The 27,526-nt window shown below is 49.0% G+C and overlaps 1 protein-coding gene across 1 annotated transcript; it reads left to right on the forward strand.

Moving 5' to 3' along the window:
- On the forward strand, positions 1 to 27,448 carry DDX11 (DEAD/H-box helicase 11). Its single transcript, XM_084778143.1, has 26 exons — positions 1 to 166; positions 3,418 to 3,663; positions 4,032 to 4,118; positions 4,403 to 4,557; positions 8,502 to 8,541; positions 10,826 to 10,933; positions 11,577 to 11,664; positions 11,948 to 12,153; positions 13,580 to 13,732; positions 15,379 to 15,425; positions 15,779 to 15,858; positions 17,066 to 17,110; positions 17,221 to 17,288; positions 18,432 to 18,470; positions 18,671 to 18,788; positions 18,890 to 19,012; positions 19,389 to 19,501; positions 23,568 to 23,640; positions 23,886 to 23,989; positions 24,542 to 24,691; positions 24,953 to 25,021; positions 25,134 to 25,234; positions 25,911 to 25,995; positions 26,258 to 26,336; positions 26,495 to 26,649; positions 26,725 to 27,448. Exons 1-26 carry the CDS (start codon positions 23 to 25, stop codon positions 26,758 to 26,760), a joined length of 2,712 nt encoding a protein of 903 aa, XP_084634269.1. The 5' UTR covers positions 1 to 22; the 3' UTR covers positions 26,761 to 27,448.
- The last annotated feature ends 78 nt before the right edge of the window (positions 27,449 to 27,526 follow it).

A 27,526-nucleotide genomic window follows, 5' to 3' on the forward strand; every position in this document is an offset into this window, starting at 1 on the left:
TTTTCTTTTTTACTCTAGGGCAATGGCTGAGGAAAACTGCGAGATTGATGGCGTGCATTTCCCCTTTCCCTACGAACCCTATCCTATCCAGAAGGACTTCATGGCAGAGCTCTACAGGGTTTTAGATGCTGGCAAGGTTGGGATATTTGAGAGTCCAACTGGCACGGTGAGTGTGAGGAGGGAGGGAGGGTCGCTGGGACAACTGGAGGCCGCCTGACGGGACAGTTCACCTGTGCAGACATTGCCTTCCTTGAGAAGAAACTGGGCACAGTAGTCACGTCCTCTACTCAGCTGTTAAACACAGCACCACAGTCTGAGAAAAACCAGGTTAAAGGCAGCTGGGACTTTAAAATTGCAATGCAAGCCGGGCGCTGGTGGCATGCGCCTTTAGTCTCAGCACTTGGAAGGCAGAGGCAGGTGGATCTCTGTGAGTTTGAGGCCAGCCTGGTCTACAGAGTGAGTCCAGGACAGCCAGAGCTACACACAAAGAAAGCCTCTCTCGAAAAACTTAAAAAAAATTACAATGTAAACCACAACATCAATGTTTTTGAGATTTCTCTGATACCGTGCTGCCTTGATGTTGAGGAACATAACCATGGCGTTGGCTTTTCCCCAGGTCCAGCTTACTGTTACAGGGTATAGAATCTAGGTTCCCTAGTATTACTGAGAGCCACCCAAGGGACCCTGTTTTCCCCCCTGCCCAGGGAGGGATGCATCTGAGGTGGGCTGTTGAAACTGAGCGCCTGGTGATTCTGGCCTCTTTCTGGCACTGTGGTCTATCATCTTGCATAGTGGGTACTGTGTGAACTATGTGGTTCGTTGTGAAGAGTCCCAAACTCTAGGCTCCAGCCTCCCGGATGTAAGAACCTGTGGTCCCAGGTAACTGCATGCCTGGCATCTCGTGGAGCTTGGCACGACTGGTCCACAGGAAGCTCTTCATGTGAGTTTTCTGAAGGACAAAGGAAGGGCAGCTGAATGGTCCCTGTCCTTCTGTGTGCAGAAGTCCATCTCCAGAACTGACCGTCTTGGGGCAGACCGTATGGTCACTGGGATACTCTTGGTTCCTTTCTATTCCTTTATACCAGCGGCTCTCAACCTGTGGGTCGCAAACCATTGGGAGTCAGCGACCCTTTCACAGGGCTCACAGATATCCTGTGTACCAGATGTTCACATTACAGTTCATAACAGTAGCAAAATTACTGTTACGAGGTAGCGATGAAAATAATGTGGTTGGGGTCACCATGACATGAGCTGTATTAAAGGGTTAGGGTTAGGAAGGGTGAGGCCCACTGGGCTGTACGGCGAGTGGGGGTATTTTATGACTACCTTATGAAGATCCACCTGCCTCTGCCTCCCAAGTGCTGGGACTAAAGGCGTGCACCACCACCACCCGGCAGGATACACAACTTCTTAATAAGTTCCAATTGACATTTTTTAGTATCATTAGCATTAATATTTTTGTTATTTCTTTCTTACATTACTTGAGATCAAACCAGGGCCTCAAGCCTATACCAGTGGAGCTCTTCATCAGCAACCCACCTGCAGCCCCCTCCGTCTGCTGTGGTCTCACTGCAGCATCTGTAACTGCCTAGTTATCCTTCAGGGTTTGCATTAGAGTACACAGGATTACTTTTTTTTTATTTTTAAAGATTTATTTATTTATTATTATGTATACAGTGCTCTGCTTGCATGTACTCCTGCAAGCCAGAAGAGGGCGCCATATCACATTACAGATGGTTATGAGCCACCATGTGGTTGCTGGGAATTGAACTCAGGACCTTTGGAAGAGCAGGCGGCGCTCTTAACCACTGAGCCATCTCTCCAGCCCCCACAGGATTACTTTTGAATGATAATTTTGTGCATACCCTTAGGAAATTGTCTCTTTATAGGAGGCTATGTAAGGGCTCAGTAACCAGGTGTCTGTCATTGGGTTGCTGTGGCATGCTGATGTCCTGCTTGTCTTGTCCAACAGCAGCTAACATTAGCATTTACATGCACACACACACATACACGCGCGTCAGCTTAGAGCCCCAGAGCTAGTAAGTCAGGGATACAGGGGAGGAGTCGTAAGTCTCACTTATGGTACCTCCCAGGGCAGGTGCGTTCAGACCCTGCTCTGGGGACTCTGAGCCACCTCAGAGTTAAGCAGGCTGAGGGTAACGTAGGCAGAAGGTTAGCTCTAAAGATTAACTTGAACCTAAATGGACCCTAGGAGCAGCAGCTGGAGGGACTCCACAGTCTCCTCTCTCATCCCTTTCCTGGGCCTTTAGAGTACAGAGTGCACAGCAGAAACCCAGTATTTACAGTTCTGGAGGTTCAGTCTGGGATCAACATACTAACAGGTTTGGTTCATCCTGGGATGGGAAGGACATCTGGGCCCAGGCCTTGTCTGCTAGATGCCATCTTCTCCTGTGTCTCTTCATGTGCCTTTGCTCTGTGGGTGTTTGCATCTAAATGTCCCTTCCTCAAAAGGTTCCCAGTCCTTGTAAGAAATAGGACTCAATAAGAGCCTCATGTTAGCTGATAGGACCCCAGGGACTCTATTTCTGAGTACGTTCACATTCTGAGACCCTGGGGTTAGGAGCTCAGCATCAGGGATGTATGTCGACCTTGAGAGGGACCATAGGAAACCGTGACCTGAGTCAGGAATAGTGTTTTGGAGAGCAGTTGTCTTCAGCAGCAGGAACTTTGACTGATGATGTGTGTCTGGACTCCAGTTGCCTTAAAGCTTAGAGTGAGATACAGTTTTGGCAAGAATTTGGGATTTCATGCTTTGTATTTCTTGGCTGTTAATGATTATTTATTTATTTATTTAAACCATTCTTCTCCCCCCCCCCCCCCCCAGCTGAGACAGGGTCTCTCTGTGTAGCCTTGGCTGTCCTGGACTCACTTTGTAGACCAGGCTGGCCTCGAACTCACAGTGATCCACCTGCCTCTGCCTCCTGAGTGCTGGGACTATTTTTAACCATTCTTTAGTTATATTAACTTGTGGTATTTGTAAGTTGAAAAAACACATTCTTTTTTTTTTTTTTTTTTAAGTTTCTCTAGACAGGGTTTCTCTGTGTAGCCCTGGCTGGACTCACTGTGTAGACTAGGCTGGCCTGTAACTCACAGCGATCCACCTGCCTCTGCCTCCCAAGTGCTGGGATTAATGGCGTGTGCCACTGTGCCTGGCTGAAAAAGCACATTCTTTTAGAACAGAGCTATATGGCTTAAAAGAAGCTCATTACTGCATCTTGACACCAGGCTTTTCATGTCTTCCTGTTTCTCTTGATTGTTACTAATCCCTTTCTTTCTGTGTGGTCTTAGAGTATCCTCATGCTTAGAACTACGGTTGGTGTTTGAGGTCCTTATTACATGGGGAGAGCTGTGTGGGAAGCCTTCTGGTCTGGTTTGAGGTTGTTTTTCTTCCTGTAGGGAAAGTCTTTAAGTCTTATTTGTGGGGCCCTGTCCTGGCTCCGAGACTTTGAACAGAAGAAACTGCAAGCAGAGGCTCGTCTTCTTGCATCTGGATCTGGCTCCACAAGTGGTGAGAAGAACTTACTCCCATCTTCCTCATCTTGCCGAGAACCCTGTGACACCCTGAGGCCTGCTGGAGAACCTGACTGGGTCACTGAATTTGTTCAGAAGAAAGAAGAAAGGGAGCTGGTGGAAAGGCTGAAGGTGGGAGCTGAGGGCTGAGAAGCAGGAGTAATCAAGGACATAAGCTTCATTGATTACTTTCAGTTTATTACAAGATTTAGGGATTCCATATCTGCCTGGGGTACCACTCAGGCTTTGGGTGAGCTTGTGGCTGTCACAGCCTCTTAGTGATTTGAGCAGGCCTTTTCCTCTTACGACTCCCTCATCTGGGGAGGGACGTCTATCATGTGCCTTAGAGAAGGAGCGCCGAGCCCTGTGCACTGAGCAGGAGAGTTGGGTCTACAGGGACAAAGTGGAGTGTTGGCAAGGGGCCCTCAGTTGCCTTCGCCTGAGAAAGGCCTGTGGTGGCCCTGCCTGCAGGGATCTTTTCTGCTGTCCCTGTCCTTTAGGAGGAGCAGGTGAAGAGGAGGAAGCGAGAGGAGCGTCTGCAGCAGGCCGGCCAGGATGGAAGGCTCAGGTTTGCAGCTAAGCGCATGGTGAGCACGGGGCGCTGTGGCGTGTGAGGCAGCTGGGTGCTGCCTGATTGAGGTGAGAGAGCAGAGTGCAGACTCCACTCCTTGCTCCCATTGGCCGCCTTCTCTTTAAGCAGTAGCGGGGGGGGGGGGGGGTCTTGCGTGGTGGAGAATTTGGGAAGCTCATGCTATAAGGTGGATGTGAGTGCTTTATCTTAGTGACAGCAGTGCCAGGGCCAGTTCTGTCACAGTCATGTGGGGGGAGGGGCTCCAGTGCTGGGACTTCTTTTGTATCTTGTCCTATGCAGAAACAGGAAGAAGAGGAGACGGAAACACTCCTGCGCCTCAGCAGGGAGATGCTGGCTGCAGGAACAGGACCAGAGCCACTAGAGCAGCTGGAGTGTGGGGAGGAGGAGCTGGTGCTGGCAGAATATGAGAGTGACGAGGAGAGAAGAGCCGGCAGGTGAGACGATAGCTCCGCCCTCGGCCAGATACTCTGAAACACCGATGAGAGGGCCTGATAGCCACCTGTTCATTTCCTAAATTGGGCTTTTAACTTAGGGTCCGTAACTGCTGGTGACAACCATGGCTGGCCCTTACTCTGTGTTGGTCCCTTGAGTGTGTCAAGATAGTTTTCCCCACATGTGGAGGCTGAGGGTGGTCAGGTGCTATGTCTTGCCCATTGCTATGGGCTCATAAATAGAGGAGAGAGCTGGGCCTGGACCTAGTCCACCTGGCTGTACACCCCATATTCGTCACCTCTAAACCTATCAGGAGCCTGACTCACATTTGGACGCTAAGGCGTTTGGTCCGGATGAGCAGGTTTCTGTTTCATGAGCTTCCGTTGTGAGTGAATCAGGAAACACTGGCGGGAGGGACTTGATTACTTCTGCATCTCACAGCTCCTCTCCAGGTCTGCTTCTCTCATTCCCACTGTAATTCCAGTGCAGGAAGGCTTGGTGGCCCAGGTGCTGCACCCTGCAGTCACAATCTGGATAGGCACAGTGACCGCAGATGAGCACAGGACCTGGCAGGATTAATCTTTGGGAACCTCAGTTACCCAGTAGATGGGCTCGGTGTAGTCCTGTCCCTGGACGCATACGTTTCCACACTGGGAGGTGGGTCGTAAGTAAGCACACAGCCCTCGCTTGAATCCAGTGCTTGCTGTGAGGAAAATGGAGCAGTGCAGTAGTGTGTGGAGTCAGCAGAGGGGAGGCCTGCTGAGGAGCTGCTGTGTTAAGAAGGCTTGGGAAAGAAAGTTTGGGGCATGAGGGCTCTGGTTAGTAGTGACCCATGAACTCACTGGGCTGGATCTGGGGACACTGTGTGCTGGAGGGAAGAGCCCAAGTATGAGATAGAGGAAAAGAGAGAAGACCCAGGATGAAGTAGGACTCAGACCTTAGTCAGTGCTGACAGACGTCATAGTCAGTCAGCACTGCACGATGCTGGGGAGGGATTAATTAAGCCATTTCTAGTCCATTTCTAGTACTAGTAAGATCCTTCAAGCATTGAGGCTCATGGCTCTTTCCCAGTAGCACAAGAATTGAGATAATTTTATTGCTGTTCCTGTCAAGGCTTTGACAGGTCCTGCATGTCTCGTGCTTGCTCTGTGGACACTGCTGTTGTCACATGATTGTATTCAGCACACCTGTTTGACTTGACCTGCAGCCATCCTTTGCCAGACACCAGTAGGGCAGCTGTTTTGGTTTCCTGACTGTGCCCAGTCTTCCTCTCTCTGTGGATGCTCTGAGCACTCTGCTCTCCTGCTGTGGCAAATGTCTTCACTCCTCCTAAGCCCACTTCTGTTGTCTGTGGCCTCCGTGTCAGCCCTTCACTTTTCCTCCCTTGGCTTTTTTAGACTGGCTCACGGCCTTGGACTTGTGTACCAAGGCTCGGTGGCCTTGAACTCAAGTTGATCCTCCTGCCTCAGTGTATCTACAGATTATAGAGTTTGAGATTCCTGTGGGTGCCATTACATCCAGCCCCCAGGGTTTTCAGCTGGGCTTGGCCATGAGACATCTCCAGGGAAGAAGCAGGTCTTTATGTAAGCTCCCGTTTCCAGAGCCAGGATCACATTTGGCACATCTGTACTTAGCGCGTGTAGTTGATGTGTGTGCACACACACAAACTACTCTTTGTCTCATTCTGAGAAGTCCAAAAATACTGTATATACGGAGTCTACTGGTGGTAGAGAGTTTGTAGTTTTCGTTGCCTTGGCCAGTGGCTGAGAGTCACCACTTCTCTCTCCACACAGCATATATAAAGCACCTGAGTTCACATCGTCCTGGGCTCTTTGCCGTTTACCTTTAGTTCTCTCAGTCACAGTCAAGGTCAGGGTCCAAGTCACCGAGTTGCACAGGAAATGTACATACACTGCTTTTCCTGTTTCTGCTAAAGCCTTTCTTAAAGTTCTGTCTAGTTTTCTCCATTAGCATTGTTCTTTGTGGAAAAGACCCCTCTGCTTTTTTTTCCACCACTGAAACTTCCTGGTTTCCCCAAGGCATGGGGGATGATCACTGCTAGGTAGGAGGTAAAGGCTAAACCTTGGAAAGTCAGCCCTGCAGTTAATCTCTATAAACCCCAAAGGCAGTTGCAGGTCAATGGCCGTGTCTAAGGTGGTAGGGGCATCATGAATGTTTATGAACACCACGGCCTCCAGGGTGGTTTTGTGGAGTCCATTTCTTCTTCCATTTTTGCCCTGGAGGACAAAGACCAGGCAAAGTACTTGAGTGGCATTGCTGAAAATTAGAGCAATGCAGTACTTCCCAAGGCCTGGACAAGGCAGCTGATCCTTTGGCTACCTGTCCCTGGGAGCAGACACCAGCCCGTCTGTGGACACAGATTTCGGCTACAGATTTTTTGCTCTTACGCAGGCATTGTGCCTGTGCCTGCCATTGCAGAAGCTGATTGTATGAGACAGAGAGGATGTCAGCCTAAGGTCAGCCTGGGGCACCAGGTGGTGGCAGCCTTTAACCCCAGCCCTCAGGAGGCAGAGGCAGGCAGATCTCTGAGTTCAAGGCCAGCCTGGTTTACAGAGTGAGTTTGATTACACAGAGAAATCCTGTCTTAAAAATAAAAGAAATAGAAAGAAAAACCAGCCTGGGGTATGTAGTAAGATCCTGCTGAAAAGTGAACACAATGGCTAGAAAGATGGCTCAGAGGTTAGGAGCACTGGCTGCTTTTCCAAAGGTCCTGAGTTCAATTCCCAGCAATGACATGGTGGCTCACAACTACCTATAATGAGATCTGGTGCCCTCTTCTGGCATGCAGGTATACATACAGTCAGAATACTGTATAAACAATAAATAAATCTTAAAAACACACACACACACACACACACAATTTTTTTTATTCTTTTTCTTTCACATGTCCAGCCTCTTACCTGCTAACTGCCCTACTTGTGTGAGCAGTGTAAATTCAAGTGTTGGCAAAACTGATGACAAATCTTTCCTGACCATGAAGTTACTAGTCCTACAATTACTCTTTATAAACCCCAAAGAGATTGCATTAAAAAAAGAAAGAAGACCTTTCATTTTTTTATTTTGTATGATAATCTGTACAATTAGTGTATTCATGTAGGAGACCTTGTTTCTCTGTGGAGCTTTGCTGGGTACTGTTGACTAAACCTTTCCTGGCCCTGATGCAATGGGTCCCTTGATCTGGGAAGGGCAGACCAGAGCTCTGTGGAGAGAAGAGCTAGGGTCAGAAACAACATCTAATGTCCAACTGACAGAGTGGCTTCATTCGAAGTGTGCACAGAGTTTTTCTTGTAGTTAAGCTCTGGCAGCCCTTGAGGCACAGCAGAAACAAGACAGGCCTGGTTTTTGGTTTGTACACATGACAGGAGGGATAGTAGGAGCAAATCACTTTGAGATGGGTGTCACCATAACAAGTAGGGCAGGGCAAAGCCCCAGTCACACCCCAGGAGGGCAAGAAAAGCAGCAGGGTTTGTGCTGGGATAGCATAAGGAGAGGACAGACGAGATAGAAGCAGGAGTTAAAGGCTTGAGGAGAACCCAGACGAGTCCATTTTACAGCAAAGTGGCCTGTAGGTGTAGCGGAAGCCTGTGTGACTGCCAGGGTCAGAGGTCAGTCTAGGCCTAGTCATGCATATGAAGTGGCTTTAAAGACACTGGGTCTTTTCCTTCTTTCATCCGTGTTTTCTCGTTTTCACAGACCTGGGCAGCAGTGAAGGCAGCTATAGAGCTTGTGTGGGTATCCTGAGGATCAGGCCTTGGCAATTCCCTGTTGTATTCAGAGCTTGTCCCTTAGCCTTGAGGACTTCTGAGAAAAGGGTCACCTTCCTGCTTGTCAGTGAGCACCCAGAGCATGTCACAGTACTTTTAGGTATTTAGCTGTCCCAAGAGTGCTGTGCAGTGACTCACCTCCATGCTTGTTTGTTTCCTAGAGTGGATGAGGATGACTTGGAGGAAGAGCATGTAACCAAGGTGAGCTGTATACTCCTGAGGCTTCTAGAGGGGGGAGAGGGAAGTTCCTAGGCGCAGGGCTCTGTTCTAGCAGCTCTTCAGCTCTTGTAGGTGCAGAGCTCTGAGCCCTTGAGGCGTATGCTCTCCAGATGCAGAGCATGGCTTCTTGTTGCTCCCTAGGCCTCAGAGGGGGCGCCTTGGAAGGAGCAGCCACTGGGGCTAAGGACACTCAGGGTTTCCCTCTCCAGTGGGCAGTGGTGTGGGCAAGGGAGGAGTGATCAGGTGTGCCCGCCTTATTTTTGACTTTCATGTGTGTTTCTCTGGTTTGTATTTCACATATGTGGAGTGCACTGAGCTATGTGTGACATGACACCTCCCCATTGTTTAAAAAGATTTTATTAGCACTATATTTAAAGCTGTGGATGGGAACTGTCCCCGCTCTTGGCTGCGCTGTAGTGCCGTAGGAACTCCTGGCTCTTGCATGCACGGCTGACGTGGCCGTTCTGCTGTTGCTTTATGGAGTTAAGGAACATGACTGTGTTCAACTTCGTTACCTCACAGCAAGGACCATTGCCATCTTTGTAAGTTCACACGGACTCTGAGGCAAATTTTCTTTTTTTTTTTCTTTTCTTTCTTTCTTTCTTTCTTTCTTTTTTTTTTTTTTTTTTTTTTTTTTTTGGTTTTTCGAGACAGGGTCTTTCTGTGTAGCCTTGGCTGTCCTAGACTCACTTTGTAGACCAGGCTGGCCTCAAACTCACAGCAATCTGCCTGCCTCTGCCTCCCAAGTGCTGGGATTAAAGGCGTGTGCCACAACCGCCCAGCCTGAGGCAAATTTTAATAATAGCCGTTCATTTGTTTATTCTGCCTTGTGGGGACTCCACTCCAATGCAGTGTCTTGCACATGGTAGATAAGTATTCCATGTAGTGAGCTCCTTAAAACATTTTTTCAAATGTAATGCCAACAGTTTGCTAATGAACCCAGTAAGACAATACCAATATGATATATGGGGTAGATCTGCTTTGGGTATATTCTCGGAATTAATAGCTTACTTTTAGAAAGGACAGTAGAATTCTCAAATATGAATTTGAGAATTTCTTTCATTGCTTATTCTCTTACATTTATAAATTCTATACTATTGTAGAAAAAAAATATTTTATTATTTATTTTATTTATGAGTGCTCTATCTGCATGTATACCCGCAGGCCAGAAGAGGGCATCAGGTCATATTATAGATGGTTGTGAGCCACCAGGTGGTTGCTGGGAATTGAACTCAGGACCTCTGGGAGAGCAGCCAGTGCCCTTAACCACTGAGCCATCTCTCCAGCCTGACACCTCTCTATTTTAAAAGTACATGGGTTCAGCTGGTGCACCCCTATAATCCCAGTACTCGGGAAGCAGAGGCAGGTGGATCTCTGTGAGTTCGAGGCCATCCTGGTCTACAAAGTGAGTCCAGGACAGCCAGGGTTACACAGAGAAACCCTGTCTCGAAAAAAACCAAAAAATAAGTACATGTTTCCATTTAAGATGTCTTTTTTTTTTGTTTTCTTTTTCTAGACAGGGTTTGTATGTGTAGCCTTGGCTGTCCTAGACTCACTTTGTAGACCAGGCTGTCCTCAAACTCAAAGAGATCCGCCTGCCTTGCCTCCCGAGTGCTGGGACTACAGGCATGTGCCACCACGCCCGGCTTGAGATGTTTCTCTTGTGTGGAAAGCAAGTGCCGTTCCCTGCTCTTCTCTCTCCCCCTTACTGTGCTAAGTCCTAAAGCAGCCAGAATGTGCACCTCAGGCTCCACCTTCCCCTTCATGGTATGCGAAGGGAGTAACCTTCCATCCATGCTTTCCAGAGGGCTGAGCACCATTGCCGTCTGAAGAGTCAGCACAGTGGGGAGGCCTGCTCTCCCAGGGTCACCAGCTCTTACTGTGGTTGGACTTGGGGCTGAGTTTAAATTGTGGGAGAGTTGAGTCCTAGGTGCTGCTAGGCCCTCATCAGGTGTTGGCAGACCTGAGCTGACTCTGTCCTCTCAGGAGCCTGCACTTGTAACCACTCTCCATCCCTTGCAGGCTCTCAGGCCAGTGTGAGCTTGTAAGACTCCCCTTTTTCTTTTCTTTTCTTTTTTTTTTTTTTTTTCGAGACAGGGTCTCTCTGTGTAGCCTTGGCTGTCCTGGACTCGCTTTGTAGACCAGGCTGGCCTCGAACTCACAGTGATCCACCTGCCTCTGCCTCCCGAGTGCTGGGACTAAAGGCGTGTGCCACCACGCCCTGCTAAGACTCCCCTTTTTCAATCCCCTGATTTCTTCTGATCAGATTTATTACTGCAGTCGGACACACTCACAGCTGGCCCAATTTGTGCATGAAGTGCTCAAGAGCCCTTTTGGCGAGGAAACACGGCTAGTCTCCCTCGGCTCTCGGCAGGTAAGCAAAGGGAGGTGTTCTTGTCCAAACAGACTCCTTTTATGTCTTTGTCTCTTAGCCCAGGCATAGAAAAAAAGGAGGGCAAAGGCAAGGTGGGCATGGCAAGCACTGCGCCTTTGCTGGCCTCTCTGTTCTTCAGAGGGTGCGGGAGATGCAGACTGGGTATTGGGTCCTTTAGTCAGCACTATTTCTGTTCTCTATCTTCAAAAGATACCTATCGAGTCCAGCATGGTGGCGCACACCTTTAATCTCAGCACTTGGGAGGCAGAGGCAGGCGGATCCCTGTGAGTTCTAGGCCAGCCTGGTCTACAAAGTGAGTCCAGGACAGCCAAGGCTACACAGAGAAACCTTGTCTCAACAAAACAAACAAAAAGACACCTATCAGTAGTCAGTACCAAAGATGTTGAGCTGCCTCTCGAGTGCTGGGATTATTGGTGTGGGCCACCACCGCCTGGCTCTTTCTTTTGGTGTTTCGAGACAGGGTTTCCTTGTGTAGCCTTGGCTGTCCTGGACTCACTTTGTAGACCAGGCTGGCCTCGAACTCACAGCAATCTGCCTGCCTCTACCTCCCGAGTGCTGGGATTAAAGGCGTGCGCCACCACGCCCGGCATTGCTTTTGCTTTTCTTTTCTCCTGCTGAATAGAACCTTTGTGTGAATGAAGATGTGAAAAACTTGGGGTCTGTGCAACTTATGAATGATCGCTGCGTGGATATGCAAAGAAGCAAACACGGTATGCACAGGGACCTTGTGTCATGAGCTATGCTGGGCAGAGTGGAAGTGGCAGAAACGTGGTGGGGTTTGTAATAGGGCCAAGACAATGAAGACGTGTGTGTTAACAGAAATAATGGCCAAGCAGGCCCTGGTTTCTTCCTCAGGCCCCTCCTTGGGCAAGAGTGTTCACGTTTACTGAGTCAGCGGCAGGGACCTGGCTCAGACATCACCGTACCTACTCCTGACCCCAGATGTAACTGAGGTCCTTCCTGCCCTTGCTTTCCTCATCTGTACCACCACAGAGAAGAACAGAGCTGGGGAAGAGAAGCTGAAGAGAAGGAGACAGAAGATCCAGACCTCTTGCCCCTTCTATAACCATGAGCAGATGCAGCTTTTTCGGGATGAGGTTCTGCTGAAGGTGAAGGACATGGAGCAGCTTGTGGTCCTTGGGAAGGAGGCCCGGGCCTGTCCCTATTATGGAAGCCGCTTTGCTATCCCTGCAGCTCAGGTGAGTGCTGCAGAGATGGGAAGTAGTTCTTGCACTAACTGGGCCTTACAGAACAAGACTTGCTCACTCTCTGGTAGGGAGGATGTCCCTACCTGCGTTAAGCTGACACCTGCTGCACTGCATACTCATGGCACACAGCTCTGTTGTCCAGAGGCCCGGGAGTTGTCAGAGAGGCCCGGGATCCTTAATGGCTTCGTGCTAGAAGCCAGCTGGCGCTGGTGAGCATTCGGCTGGCAGGAGCCTGCGGACCGCCCCAGAGTGAACGCGGTCAAACGGCTTTTTGGTTGGACTGCCGATGTACCCAGCTGCCCACATGTGGGTGGCAATGCTGTCCTGATTAGATCCGATTTGCCTTTATACAGAGACAAAGCTGATTTTCGCTGACAGCGCCTTGTTCTTCGTTGTGGATGATTTATGCTATCTTGCTCCCTCCCTGAAACTCACTCATAGGGATCTCTGTGGTGTCCATAGACTTATCAGTGAGCTAGCACTGTCACCATTTACAGAGAAGGTGTGAAATAGGTACGGTCTTGACATGTGAACAGTTTTCACCTCCTTTTCCTGTGTAACAGCCTCCTGAAATAGATCTGTGTCCACATGAGAACACTGGGGCCCGGAACGATGATTTGCTCTTCTCTGTCTGAAATGATGGTACCCATATTGACACCTGGGCTTTGCGTTTTCAGTTTTCTGAAGTTTTATAGTATCAGTATCTTTGTGTGTGTATTTGGTAGGTGCACATGTGTGTGCATGCCTAAAGCTAGCTGGCACGTGAGCCTGCCTTTGCCTCCCTGCCACTGGGATTTTAAGTGGTACCACCACTCCTTGCTTTTTTCCCTCTGGGCTTGTGGCTTAAACTCAGTCTTTGCTTTCAAGGCAGACACGTTACCAACTGAGCAGTCTCCCCCACTTCCTTCATGTCTTTAATAGAAAAATCTTCATAGCAACACACACATACAGATTTGATTTTATACTCACCCTCAATTGACGCAGTTTGTCAAGTTCACTTAGCTGATGAAAAACCAAGGGTTGCTTAAATTAGGCTTTACCAGAGTCACAGAGCCCAGGACCAGAGGCTGGAGGCTTTGTGGTGTTCTTGACAGTCAGTGTGCTGAGGAATTCTAGAGCCTGAAGGCTGCCGTGGGATTTTAGCTGAGGTTCACCACCCTGGGCTCCTCCCCAGGTGACCAGCTCCAGTGCGAGCTTCTCATAGTTGACATCTGAAAGAAGCCGTGTCAGAACAGGCAGAGTGCTGAACTTTGGTATTCTGGCTTGAATACCCTGTGCAAGGTCTGAATAAGAAATTATATACCTCCTTTAAGACTTCAGTGGCCTGGATAGGTTACTGCAGGATAAGCAAGCCATAAGCCTTCTGCTGTGTGCAAGACCCGTACCATCGCTGTCCAATGGTCACCTTTTCCTACAGCTGGTGGTGTTGCCATACCCAATGCTGCTGCATGCAGCCACCCGGCAGGCTGCGGGGATCAGGCTGCAAGGCCAGGTGGTCATCATTGACGAGGCACACAACCTGATCGACACCATCACCAACATCTACAGCACAGAGGTCAATGGCTCCCAGGTGGGTCACCCTCTCCTATCTTGTGCAGAGCGACATAGGTCATTCCTTTAAATGCTTTGAGCCAGGAATTACTCTGGATATGGGCTTGGTAGAGGGCAAGCTGAACTAAAACCCTCTTTCCTTGTCAAGTGTGAGGCAGCTTGAACTGGCTTCTTTTGTCTTCAGCTATCCTTCATCCAGGATGCCGCTCACGAGTTCTCTGTCAGTAGCATGGTGGTGTCAGAGACCAGGAGTCTCACAGGATGGCATTTTATCACTACTGATAGGGCTTTAGGGGTCTTTACTGGAGAAATGCTCAGGGTCTCTGCAGGTTTCTGTTTACTGTCATCTGGTATGTGGCAAGTGTTGGAAGGGTTCTTGTCCTGTCCTGCGGAACATGTCAAACCAGGGTACACCTGAAAGAGGAGGTATGAGCTGAGGAGGCAGGACAGAGACACAAAGACACGAAGGCCAGGATGAGAATATCCGATCAAGGCCTGGGTTTAATAGCAGGGAGTGCAGGTTTATATGCTGAACATAGGCAAGTCTCCTGTTACAGGTCCCCTCCCCCGAGGTTTCTCAGGCAGGCTGAAGAGAGAGCAGAGCCTGGAAAAACTCTCCGCCCAAGTTCCTTGGTTTCTCTGAGTGGTAGGTAATGCAAACAGCCAGGTGCAGCAAAGCTTCTCCAGCAGCACAAGCCACGCAGGGTCCTCTCACAGAGGTCAGCAGCTCGGAAACCCCCTACCGCAGCACAGCTCGTTCAGCTGACCATATTTGGCTCTCGACAGGTTCTATGTGCCTCTGCTTTTCTCTTGGGGGAGTGTTCCTTGCTTTATTTAGGGAGTTTTAGGATTCATGGAGGTCAAAGTGCTGTGTCCTTTACTCACACTGCACAAATTGAGGTGAGCCAGGATTTGACTACCGGCCTCTGACTGTGAAACCTATGTGGTGTCTGCCACCTGCTTAAATCCCACTCTTGATGGAGTGTAAGTCATCTCCCAACCAGCGTTAGTTTGCCAGTGATATAGCTCCTTAGGTTTCAGCCTCTTCCCTTGCTCTCCCAGCTGTCGTCAGCCCATGGCCTGCCTCCATATGCTTTGCCTTGGTTTGTTACCATCCACTGCCCATCATCACCTTGATGGCTCCTGTGCTGGCTGGGTTTGTGTGCCCCCTTGACACAAGCTCGAGTCCTCAGAGAGGAAGGAGCCTCAGCTGAGGAAATGCCTCCATGAGCTCCAGCTGTAAGGCATTTTCTCAGTTAGTGAGCAATGGTGGGTGGGGGTCCCTGCGCTGGTGGTCCTGAGCTCTGTAAGAAAGCAGGCTGAGCAAGCCATGGGGAGCAAACCAGTAAGCAGCGCCCCCCATGGCTTCTGCCTCAGCTCCTGCCTCAGGCTCCGGCCCTGCAGAGCTCCTGTCCTGATGTCCTCAGGCTCCGGCCCTGCAGAGCTCCAGTCCTGACTGAGGTCCTCTGATGATGCACTATAATCTGGAAGTGGAAGCCAAATAAATTCTTTTCTCCCCAAATTGCCCTTTGGTCATGGTGTTTGGTTGCAGTCCTAGAAACCCTGGCTAAGCTGCCACGTGTCCTGGGCTGGCATGTCCTATTTTACTCTAATATCTCTCTACAGAGACCCTCAGCCGTTCATGCTGTTCTGTTGTCTCTCTAGCTCTGCCAGGCCCACTCTCAGTTGCTCCAGTACATGGAAAGATACAGGTAAGACACTACCTGAGGAAGACCTCTAGCCACGCGCAGCCTCAGTGGCTTCCACGCTAGCCTTCCAGAGCACAAATGGGGGTTACTGTCTGTGTCAGTTACTGTAAGGCCTTGGAGGGATAGGGTGAAGTGGGCTGTCCTGGTGTGTGCCCCTCGTATCTAGGTTTTTTGGGACAGCAGCAGGCTCTGACAACCTTGGTCGTATCAGCCTTTTTTTTTTTTTTTAAATTCTGTTTGAGGGTTTGTAGCTCACAGCCCAGTATGTCTGGCCCTAGGCAGAAAGACCTAGTGGTACTCAGTGGAGGAAGCTGCTGGCGAATGCTGCCACTCTGCCTCTGTCGCTTTTTCCTCAGGAAGCGTTTGAAGGCCAAGAACCTGATGTACATCAAGCAGGTCCTGTACTTGCTGGAGAAGTTCGTGGCTGTTTTGGGAGGTAGGTGCCCCATCCCCTGGCGTACCCACCAGCTGCAGGCTCTGTAAGTCTTGTCTCTGCAAGGCCAGGGAGGACACGGGTGGTGGCTTATGCTTTTAAGCACTGTCTTTGTTTGTTTGTTTTTCGAGACAGGGTTTCTCTGTGTAGTAGCCCGGGCCATCTTGAACTCACTTTGTAGACTAGGCTGGCCTCGAACTTGCAGAGATCCACCTGCTTCTGCTTTCCCAAATGCTGGGATTACAGGCATGAGCTACCAAGCCCAGCGTTAAGCACTGTCTTGATAGGATTTCCTTTTTTCTTAGTTGAGATATTTGGCCTTAGCTTTTTTATTGTTGTTATGTCAGTTTATTTCTTCACGTTTTGTTCCTTTTACTTTAAGAAACCTGACAGAGGCCAGGCGTGGTGGCTCATGCCTTTAATCTCAGTACTCGGGAGGCAGAGGCAGGGGATCGCTGTGAGTTCGAGGACAGCCAAGGCTACACAGAGAAACCCAGTCTTAAAAAAAACAAAAACAAAAACAAAAAACCAAACCACCTCCCCCCCCCCCAAATAAACCCCAACAACAACAATAAAACCTGACAGTATGGTTATGGTAACCATACAATGTAAAAGCAAAGCAATGTTATATGGTGTAGTTACAGCCACATGATGTACTGGCACTGGTACCCAGGCAGTCTTATTTGCCCCTGTGTAGAGAGAACCCCAGGAACTTTAAACCTCGTTCACAGAGGGAAAACTGAAGCTCACGGTGGGACCTGCCTGTGGCTCATGAGACTGGAGGCTGCTGACTCCAGCATCTAGGGTTCTTTGGTTGTTCTGGGCTGGGTCTGCTTCATTATGTGGCAGTGCTTTTAAAGGCTTTTGTAGAACTATATTTCCAGAAAGCCAGTAGAGCCTTTTCTATCAAGATCATGTCCCGTTAGTGCTGGAGACTACCTTCTCTGCCTGTGCCACAGCTCCTCGTCTTCTGGCAGATCCTGACTTCTCCTTTGTCCTGCTCAGAGTGACACTGGAGGCTGCTCTGATCCTGTCTCCTGCCTGGCCTTGGCGTCCATTCTTACTGTGTCCTTTGTCTACTGTAAATGCCTAAAACAAATGTCTCTTGAAACATGAATGTTCCTTGTAGTTGATGAAAATAGGACAGAGTTCAGAGCTCAGAAGCAGGTGGAGAACTAGCACCATGACCTATTGGAATTCCTTGTTTTAGGTAACGTTAAGCAAAATCCTAGTACACAGAGCCTGCCCCAGACAGGTGAGGAGGTTTGTCAAGGGCGGGAGGTGGGGTGAACCACTCAGCTTTGCTCTGGGCCTGAGCAGGGGCTTTGGCAAGGTGCAGAACCGGTGTCCTTTGTCTGCCCGCAGGGTCTGAGCTGAAGAGCATCAACGACTTTCTCTTTCAGAGCCAGGTAGACAACATCAACCTGTTCAAGGTAAAGGTCTGCTCTGACTACATCAACCCTCGCACTGTCACAAGGCCTCTGTCCTGCCTCTAGCACCTAGTCAAAACAAACATGGAAGAGATAAAATGCAAATGAGTAGTCAGTGTCCAGGGATCTAAATCACGGCCAGGCAGTTAGCAGGTGTTTAAACTGGACAATGACAGCCAGATCTTCACTCTGAGGCTAGGAGTTGCAGGAGTTTGAAAAGGGAGGTTGTTCTTTGCACCCCTTGGCATAAACACAGCTTCCAGATCCTCTCCATCTCTGTTCTGTCTGTCTTTGTCCGGGATTGTTTTCAGATTCTAATCCATGATATATTCTTGTATGATGCGAGCAGGGTGAGAACGTAGCTAGGACCCCTGTCTAGCTGGAGCCTTGGGTTGGATTGCAGTCTCAGACATTTGCTTATGTTGGCCTTTGATAGCCGCTACTCTCACAGGTGTGAGAGCCACTAAATTACAACCTAGTTTCTTTAAATTAAGTACTGCTGCCTCCATGGAAACAGCTGGGATTAAAGGTGTGTGGCACCACGCCCGGCTTGAGATTGTTTTTAACCTACCTCTTCACTTCCTCGAGGCCCAGTCTGCATATGGGCATTTAGAAGGGACCAACAAGCAGTTATTTCTCCTCCTCCTCCTCCTCCTCCTCCTTCTCTTCTTTTCTTTTTTTTTTTAAAGTTTTTTTTACTTTATGTGTCTGGGCGTTTTGTCTGCATATATGTCTGTGCATCACACCCATGCCTGGTACCCTAGGAGGTCATGAGAAGGCCTTGGATCTGTTGGAACTGGAGTTCTGGATGGTTGTGAGCCATCGTGTAGGTTCGAGGTTCTTGAAGAACAGCTAATGCTCTTAGAGGCTAAACCAAGCTTCCCTACTTCAGATCTTGTCTTGAACACCCATAGAGTGATCAGAGCAGTGGGGGCATTTTGATGAGGCTACACTTATGGGATGTCCTGTGAGGAGCCCTGTGCTCCTAGGGGTAGTCGAGCTCTGCTGATGTGCTGCCAGTAAGAAAGATGTCTTAGGAGGCTTTGGGCTCCTCTGAGGTGGCAGTGAGCCATGTTTTCTTAGTGGTATGGGGTGGCTGTCTTCTTAGTGTGCTCCCTTGACACATAGGCTGTTCTGGTTTTGCAGGTGCAGCGGTACTTGGAGAAGAGCATGGTCAGCAGGAAGGTACGTCTTCTCATCGTCCTGGCAAGGAGCCAGAGCACCTGCCTGCTCTGCTCTGTGCCTGATGAGTCTGGGCTTTCTAGTCCGCTGCCACAGTGTGTAGTGATTTCTGGCTGGGGAGGATATGGGCTGCAGCTGGCTCGGGTATCTCACTCAGGGTTTCTTCCCACTTCTGTCTATCCTGCTCTTCTTCCCCCACGCAGCTCTTTGGCTTCACAGAACGTTTTGGAGCTGTTCTTCCATCCCTCCGAGCCTCTCAGGAGAACTGCAATCTGGATGGCTTCCAGTACTTCCTGAAGAGCCTGCAGTCAGGGCCTGAGGGTGAGTTAGAGGGCCAGGGAGAAGAGCCAGACACAGGTGCTGGGAAAGAAAATGGACTTGACCTGAGGAAGGCGGTATTCTCATCCCATCCTTTTCTGCAGAGTCCCTAGAGGAGGGCCAGTCTACAGCCCCACGGCCTGCCTCCCCACTGATGCATGTTGAGGCCTTTTTAGCAGCTCTCACCACTGCCAACCAAGACGGCAGGGTTATCCTGAGCCGCCAAGGTAATCCAGGGCTTGTACCGCCCTACTCTGTATGTGAAGGAAGCACCTGTCTCCTAGACCTGCAGCCAGCAGCGGTGCTGGACACTGGGCCTGAGAAGTGCTGAATTGTCTAAGGCAAGGTCCCTACAGAACCTGCACTCTTATGGCTGAGGTTAGATGGGGTTGGATTTCAGAGATCTGTGTTCTATTGCTTGAGTAGACCACTGGCCAGACTTATCTGTGCACCTCAATTTCCACATAGCTCATAGTACTAACAGTAGGAGAAATGGGCTTTTTTAAAAGGGAGAGTGGTAGCTCACTGGCCTTTGTGGACCATCTAGGGTTTCCTATGCTTAATCTACTCTATCCTTTTGCCATTTGTCTGTTTCTCTTTCAGGAAGTGTTGGTCAGAGCAGCCTCAAATTCTTACTCTTGAACCCAGCTGTGCATTTTGCCCAAGTGGTGAAGGAATGCCGAGCAGTGGTCATTGCAGGTGGCACCATGCAGCCGGTAAGGTGCCAGAGAAGGACACACATACAATCTCTCTCTCCTCTGTCCCCTGGCCAGCACATGCAGGTCCAGCAGTGCCCACTAGGTGCTGTCGCCATCTCACCGCCCTTGCCTTTTAGGCTGGCAAGGTATTAGTAGGACTGTGTCTTTGTCTGTGTGCAGCCCTGGAGCAGGCTTCTCTGAGAATGAGCCCTCTGTAGGCCCGGACTCTGACTCTGCAAGGTGCTTGCTGTCCTCTACTGCTCTGTCACTCCTTCTTGTACCAGTGTCTCTCTTAGAAAGCCATTGCCTATCTATATGTTTTTTCGAAGTTACAGTTTTATTATAGAAGTCAGTGACAAGCTGGAAACACCAGAATCCCACCAGCCAAAGGGTCATGCTGCAGTGGAACTTTTGCATATGTATGTGCATTTAAAAAAAACAGCACACTTCTACATTATTGCTACAATTTGCTTTTTCTGTCTGCAACAAAAAGTTAATATCTATCCTAGTCAGCAAGTATTTAGTTTAGCATATTCCACTGTGTTGCATCCTAACCATGTAGATATGTTACATTTCGCCCAGTGCTACTCACACCACTCCTGCTCTGTTGGGCACATAGACCCCTTTACTGTTATCTCTAGTCTTCACAGTTTCGTGGTCAGTGGAGACAAAGCAGATCTAAGGGCTGGGCCTTGTTTCATCCTGAGAGCACAGCCCTGGGGTCCAGCCTGTCAGGTTCCTAAGTATGGCATGGACTCCAGTGTGGCCCTTAGAGCTTTCTTTGGCTTTTCTGTCCTGTTTTCCCTGTATGACTGCAGATGGACCTCAGAACCATGCATGTTTGGGCCAGGCAGGCACTCTACTATCGAGGCACATTCCAAGCCCCATAAGCATTTGTTTTGTTTTTGGTGTGTGTGTACAGGTTTGTACATTTGTATTCATTTGGTGTGTTAACTTTGTGCATGGTCATTATTGTTCTGTTTGTTTTTGAGATGGGGGTCTTACCATTTGGTTTTTGTGTTTGTTTTGAGACAGAGTATCTCTACAAGGTGCTTGCTGTCCTGGAATTCACTATATAGACTAGGCTGGCCTCAGCCTCAAGAGATTCACCTGCTTCTGCCTCTCAAGTGCTGAGAGTAAAGTGTGCACCAGGTCTTACTGTATAGTCTTAATGAGTAGCCTTGGCTGGTCATGTGGGTGCTAGGACCCACACCCACGTCCTCTGCAAGAGCAGTGAGGGCTTCTAGCCATGGAGCCGCCCCTCCAGGCCTCAGGGTTTCTTTTTCTCTCCGAGGCAGGGTCTCTCTGTGTTAGCCTTGGCTGTCTTGGACTTGCTTTGTAGACCGTGCTGGACTGGAACTCATAGCGATCTGCCTGCCCCTGCCTCCCGAGTGCTGGGATTAAAGGCATGTGCTACCACGCCCGGCTAAGTTTTTTATTAAAGATTTTGTATGTGTATATATACTGAGGGCATTTCTTCTCACATCTCACTTTCCTCCCTGTTCTCACCCTGTTCCTTCCCATTGTTCCCTTAGTGATATTTCAACGCTGCATCACGTATGGGTAATGATTTCATGTATTTATATAAAATCTAGGGCCGCAGCTATGTTAATTCACTTAATGTCATCTTCCTCAGTTGCATATCTCCCCCACCCCACACCCAAGGGTTTTCTGTATAGCCCTGGCTGTCTTGGAACTTGCTTTGTAGACCAGGCTAGCCTCATACTTAAGAGAGCTGCCTACCTTTGTCTCCCTAGTGCTGGGATTAAAGGTGTGTGTCATCACTGTCCTGCAAAACAACATATTTGTAATCTCGTCTTGTCCTAGCCTCTCTGGATGGGCATCTTGTTCTACTGATTTGATTTTGTACTTTGTGCTGCAGTGACCACAGACATGGAAGACCCTGAGATATGTTGGGGTCCTTTGACTGAATATCCTAGAGTAGTAGAGCTGGTGTTGGGTCTCAGAAACCCAGGACAAATAGCTAATTCAGGTGCCTGTTAACATATCAATGTGATCTCAGCATCATTTGGTACCTGTGGCTCCTCCCTCAGCTTGCCCTCTACCCTAAACCTCTTCCTTCCAGGGGCTGGGTTTTCTCTTCCCTTCACCCAGCCTGAATCCTATAGAACTCAGCCATTTTGGCTACACCACTCTCCTGGCCTCTTGGCCCAGGCTGCCTTTTGATCAGTGGCTCCTCTTTTGTTCTTCCTCCCATCTGACCTCTCACGGTCCAGTTTAGTCAGCTGGCCATGTTCAGCCTGGACTTTTCTCTCTGCCTGTTTTCTTACCTTGCATCCACAATAAAAATCTTCCTTATACTTTAGTTGCCATGTCTTCCTTTTATTTCATCTTTTCATTCCGCTGGGCCGTACGGAAGATCTATTTTCAGTGTGTTTTGTTTTGAGACACCTGCATGCTGACTTCCATAGTGGCTAGGCTAGTTCACATTTCCATTAGCAGTGTCTTAAGGATCCTCTTGTCCATATCCTTGCCAGGATTTGTTGATCTGTTTTTTAAACAGTATTTTTATTCTTTGAGAATTTTATCTGGTGTATTTGGAACATACATTGTTTTTCACTCCACCCCCCGCCCCCCTTTCTTTCTTCATCATGTCCATTCTGTGCTGCCCAGGTAGTCTTGGGAGTGAGTCCTGCTTTGGTGTGTGACCGATGTCCTGGAGGTTCACATCACTAAAGAAACTGACCTTCCTTTCCCCATGGCTGTCAAAGGCCGATGGTCCTCAGTTAGTGGTGGGATCCGTGCTGGGATTCTGGCTGCCTTGAGCTTCTTCTGATCTCAGTCTGCACAATCACTGTGATATATTTGCCCTGTTGTGTCCTGAATTAATTTATTTGATTGTTTTCTTTCACTCCTGGCTCTTATAGTCTGCCTTCCCCAACTTCTTGAGATCGCTAAGCCTTGAGTATTGTGTTTTGATTGTCATTCTGTTAGGATAAGGTAGGAACTTTTTTTTTTTTTTTACTTACTTATGGGGCTGAAGGCTCAGGGGTTAAGAGCACTGGCCGCTCTTCCAGAGGTCCTGAATTCAATTCCCAGCAACCGCCTGGTGCCTCACAACCATTTATAATATGACCTGATGCTCTCTGCTGGCCTGGTGGCTCACAACCATCTATAATGGAATCTGATTCCTTCTTCTGATCTGCATAAAAATAGTGTTCAGGAGCTGGAGAAATGGCTCACTGGTTAAGGGCACAGCCTGCTCTTTCAGAGGTCCTGAATTCAATTTCCAGCAACCACATGGTGGCTCACAACATCTATAATGTTATCTGATGCCCTGTTCTGCAGATAAAACACTCATATACAATAAATAAATCTTTAAAAAACAAAACAAAACAGTGTTCATATACTGTTTTGTTACACCTTTTGCTGACTGGGTTATTTGATTTTTTGTTTGTTTGTTTTATTTTTTAAGTTCTTTGTATGTTGTAGATAATTGTCTGTATTGTTGATAAAAAACAGCCTGGAGCCAAATGTGCCAGCTTCCTTTGCCATTTCTTTATTTTCTTTCTTTCTTTCTTTCTTTCTTTCTTTCTTTCTTTCTTTCTTTCTTTCTGTTTTTTGAGACAGGGTTTCTCTGCGTAGCCTTGGCTGTCCTGGACTCACTTTGTAGACCAGGCTGGCCTCAAACTCACAGTGATCCGCTTGCCTCTGCCTCCTGAGTGCTGGGACTAAAGGCATGCGGTACCACGCCTGGCCTTTATTTTTATTTTTATTATTTATTTGTTTGTTTGTTTGAGACAGGCTTTCTCTGTGTAGTCTTGGCTGTCCTCAACTCACTTTGTAGACCAGACTAGTCTCAGACTCACAGAGATCCACCTGTCTCTGCCTCCTGAGTGCTGTGATTAAAGGCGTGCACCACCGTGCTGGGCCTCCTTTGCTGTTCCTTAAGTTTTCTGTCAACACTGGCTGCTGTTACTGATTGTTTTCCTTTAGCTAATGGTCATTGGCCCTTCCTTCTTCCTGAGGTCTGAGCTTGCCTCCTATCCCAGACTCCTTAACCTTCACTGCAGAGCACACAGCCCCAAGCTCAGGTCACAAGGCCCTGTTGTTATGACTACAGGTGTCTGACTTCCGGGAGCAGCTGCTGGCATGTTCTGGAGTGGAAGCTGAACGAGTGGTGGAGTTTTCTTGTGGTAAGCAACTGTGTGGAGGGTAAAACGGGCCAGGCACCAAGGGAAGAGGGCACCACTGGATTGGAGCCATATACACTTGCCTCTGTTCTTAAACTCTGTGCTCACCTCACACGTTGTTTACATGGGCTATGTCAGTACAGAGGGAAGCCATCTGCATTTCAGATTTTTTACTCCTAGTTGGGGAAGTGATTTGAGAGACTGCCCTACCTGAGAACTAGTTTCCAGCCCTCCTTTGATATCACTAGGTCATGTGATCCCTCCAGACAACATCTTGCCCCTTATTATATGCAGCGGGCCCTCTAACCAACAGCTGGAATTCACCTACCAGAGGAGAGAGCTGCCTCAGATGGTGAGTGTCGGCCCACTTCCTGTCCTTTATGATCTGTGACCAAGGAGAGCGTTATTACCAGCATTGGCATTGTGACCCATGGTCACATCTGGCACATAGACTTTTTTTTTTTAAGGTATTTATCAAGGAAGATCTTAGCTGCAGTCTTTCCATAGACTACTAAATATTTTCTAAAGAGCTCCTAGCATCCCATTAGGGTGCAGGGTGGGAGAGGTTGACCCTCTGTCGGTCTCTTGTTTCTTGCCTCTGTCATTCAACGAGTGTATTTCTTGTGTATACCTCCTGTGTTATCTCAATGCTAATTTGTTCTGGATCGTGCCCCTCATGAAATGGGCACTTTGGGAGACCTCGGTGGCATACCAAGAGTCAGGTTCTTTTCATCTCTGGAGTACCAGTGATAGGATGTGTCATAAAGGCAAACAGTCACCAGAAGCACCAGGTGTGCATGTCTGTTAACAGAGTGCTGAGTGCATTGCATGCCACAGGCCTCCATCCAGTGTGGGTGTGGCTGTGGGTCTTGTTCCATGCTCTCTCGTTGTCTGCCTCCTGCAGATGGAGGAGACAGGCCGAATTCTCTGTAACTTGTGCAACGTGGTCCCCGGAGGGGTGGTATGTTTCCTGCCTTCCTATGAGTATCTGCGCCAGGTTCATGCTCATTGGGACAAGACTGGCCTGCTGGCACGTCTGTCTGTCAAGAAAAAGGTGAGTGCCCCTCAGCCTCTAGATGAGGACCTGGCTAGCTGTTGCTCTTCCTAAGGGTCTGTCAATCTTGTTGACTGGCATGCATGGTTCACATTCTCCCAGTTCCTCAGTCTACCATGTCTAGGCCTGGGACCCTGGACATGGGGATTCCCTGTAGCTTGACTCTGTGGTGGACCATTCTCAGGCTTGGAAAAGCAGCCTGAGGCCCAAAACTCAATCTTTTGAAGCCTTTTGCTAGGAGACCTTTTCTTCTTCCCGCAGATATTCCAAGAGCCCAAAAGAGCAAGCCAGGTGGAGCAGGTGCTGATGGCGTATTGCAAGTGCATTACGGTGAGAGTGGGAAGTGAGGCTGGATGCAGAGGCCACCTGTGCCTGGCAGATGGGAGCAGTTCTGTGGCTCCTGGTTTTGGATTAGCCACTCTGGTGTGGTTCTTCCCAACAGTGCTGCAGTCACACAGGAGGCCCTCTGACAGGGGCCTTGCTCCTCTCCGTGGTTGGAGGGAAGATGAGTGAAGGGATCAACTTCTCTGATGACTTGGGCCGGTAAGTGTGGTATCCCCTTGTCTGCTGGGGCTGAGAGCCCTGGGCCCTGCCTGGCAAGTCATGCCATAGGGTCAGTACCCATGTGGCCTGCTTGGAGTCTGTAGGCTGTAGGTGGAATGTTTGAAACCCCTCTCCATCTGGCTGTATACACCAGAGAAGTAGGCAGCCATGTCTTGCTTAGGATCCAGGTCTTCAGCCTTAGATGGATCTCTGAACTAAAAACACTCTTTCCAAGTGGTTGCCCCATGGTGGGAAGCAGAGGGACATAAACGTGATGGGAGGGATGGGAGATGGCTTAGAGGGTGAGAATGCGTGCTGAGAATGTAGGAAGACAACAAATCTGCAGCACATACACAAAAGCCTGCAGGGTTGTATTTTCTGTAAGCAGTAGGCATCAGAGACGGCAGGCCCCTGGATATAGCTGCCTATGGACCCTAGGTTTATGTAAGCTTTAGTCAGATTTACCAAGAAACCGTGTCTCAGAAAATAAGGTGTAGAGCATTAAAGACCACACATGACATCTTTCTGTGGCCAGCTCACCATGTATACAGCACATAGAACATACCATGCACATAAAATCACACACAATTGGTTCTGAGTAGCAGTTGATCCCATGTGGGTGATGACTCCACCCTGACATGACCACTTACATCATGGATCATGTAACCATCCATAGGTGTGTGGTGATGGTGGGGATGCCATACCCCAACATCAAGTCTCCAGAGCTGCAAGAGAAGATGGCCTACTTGGACCAGACCCTTGTGAGTATCTGTAGTGTTTCAGAAGACGAAAGGAAAAGGGCCAGGGAGGAAGAGGTGTGACACTCCTAGGACACGATGACAAGCCCTACATTAGGACCTCTCACTGTACAAATGATTTCTTTCCTCCCTAGAGGTCTTGGCATATACAGCTAGCTCACTTGATTTTCTCTGTAGCAAAACCAATAGCACAAGCTGTTGGACCAGAGTCATAAAATATGACTTGGCTCTAAAGCTTGATCTCCAGTCTCTGTTTTCTTCTCAGCCTAGGAGACAAGGTCAACCACCCCCAGGGAAGGTGTTGGTGGAGAATCTCTGTATGAAGGCTGTTAACCAATCCATAGGTAAGTCTGAGGCTGTTGCTGGGGGACAGATGGGTGCTTTGAGGATGGAAGGATTTTATGCTGTCCATGTGAGGGGCCAGTGAGGGAGGAGGCCCCAATGGACATGCAGTATTGGCAGGTGAGTTGAACTCAGCAGTTCCAGCCTGTGTTCTACCCAGGCAGGGCCATCAGGCACCAGAGGGACTTTGCCAGCATTGTGCTCCTGGATCACCGATATGCACGGCCTGCTGTTCTAGCGAAGCTACCAGCCTGGATAAGAGACCGAGTGGAGATTAAAGCCACCTTTGGCCCTGCCTTTGCTGCTATGAGTAAGGTTAGGTTTGCTCCCTGTGTCCCAGCACTCCCCAGCCTGAAATGAGGCTTCTCACAGCCTTTTTTTCCTCTGCAGTTTCATCGAGAGAAGTCACAACGCTCGTTGGTGTAGGCCTCCCTTTTATTCTCCCTGCCTGACCTGGCCTTTGTATTTGGCTTCAGAAGGACTAAACCTTCTGCAGACTGCCGTGTCTACAGCAGCCTTCCAGAGGCAGTGGACTCCAGTGTTCTGACTTACATAGAAAAGCCACCAGGACAAGTCCTGATCATCCTGCAGGAACTTGACGTGGGGCACCTCATTTCCTAACTGACTCTTCCCATTTCTCCATGGCTTCAGGAGGCTGTGGCAGCAGTAGCTTTCTGGCCTTTTCGAGGGCGAGCTCCACCCTGCCTCTGTCCTTTCTAGGGACAGTAAGCCATTCTGGGCCTTTGACTCCCATTTCAACCACAGATGTCCCGCTTCAGGCTTTATTGACTGCTCCACTCTAATAAGAGTAGGGCCTCTCACTTGGCTCCTGGTCTTTCTCACGCCAGTAGGGCCTCTTTCCTTCAGCCTCCCGAGAAGATCCTGATGCCACCGCCCCTACCATGGCCTCAGCAGCAATGCCAGTTTCCTTAGACTCTCAGCATGATTAATGTAGAGTCCATCAGCCTGACTGAAGCATTTTAGGTTGTGTAGCTGTTGCTCCAATTCATTTCTTGTTTGAACCCAGAGAAAATGCTCCATTCCCTCCCTCAGACATTGTGTCCCTTTGAGACTCCAGGGCAAGAGTAAAGCCCACGCTGTGCTGAGCCATCCATGTCTGTCTGGCAAGGCTGCCCTTCATTTTCTAAGGGCAGTGTTCACCTGGGCTGAGTCCTGGAGTTGCCATTCTTTT

The sequence above is a fragment of the Acomys minous genome (genome assembly GCF_964271855.1).
Source record: "Acomys minous genome assembly, chromosome: 4".
In the NCBI taxonomy this organism is placed as follows: Eukaryota; Metazoa; Chordata; class Mammalia; order Rodentia; family Muridae; genus Acomys; species Acomys minous.

What these genes read in the sequence shown, in the direction of transcription:
- DDX11 (XM_084778143.1), top strand. Translation starts at nt 23, where the DNA reads ATGGCTGAGGAAAACTGCGAGATTGATGGCGTGCATTTCCCCTTTCCC. An exon ending in GGTTTGCAGCTAAGCGCATG is followed by an intron (nt 4,119 to 4,402) that starts GTGAGCACGGGG and finishes TGTCCTATGCAG; the next exon opens with AAACAGGAAGAAGAGGAGAC. An exon ending in GTTCGTGGCTGTTTTGGGAG is followed by an intron (nt 15,859 to 17,065) that starts GTAGGTGCCCCA and finishes TCCTTGTTTTAG; the next exon opens with GTAACGTTAAGCAAAATCCT.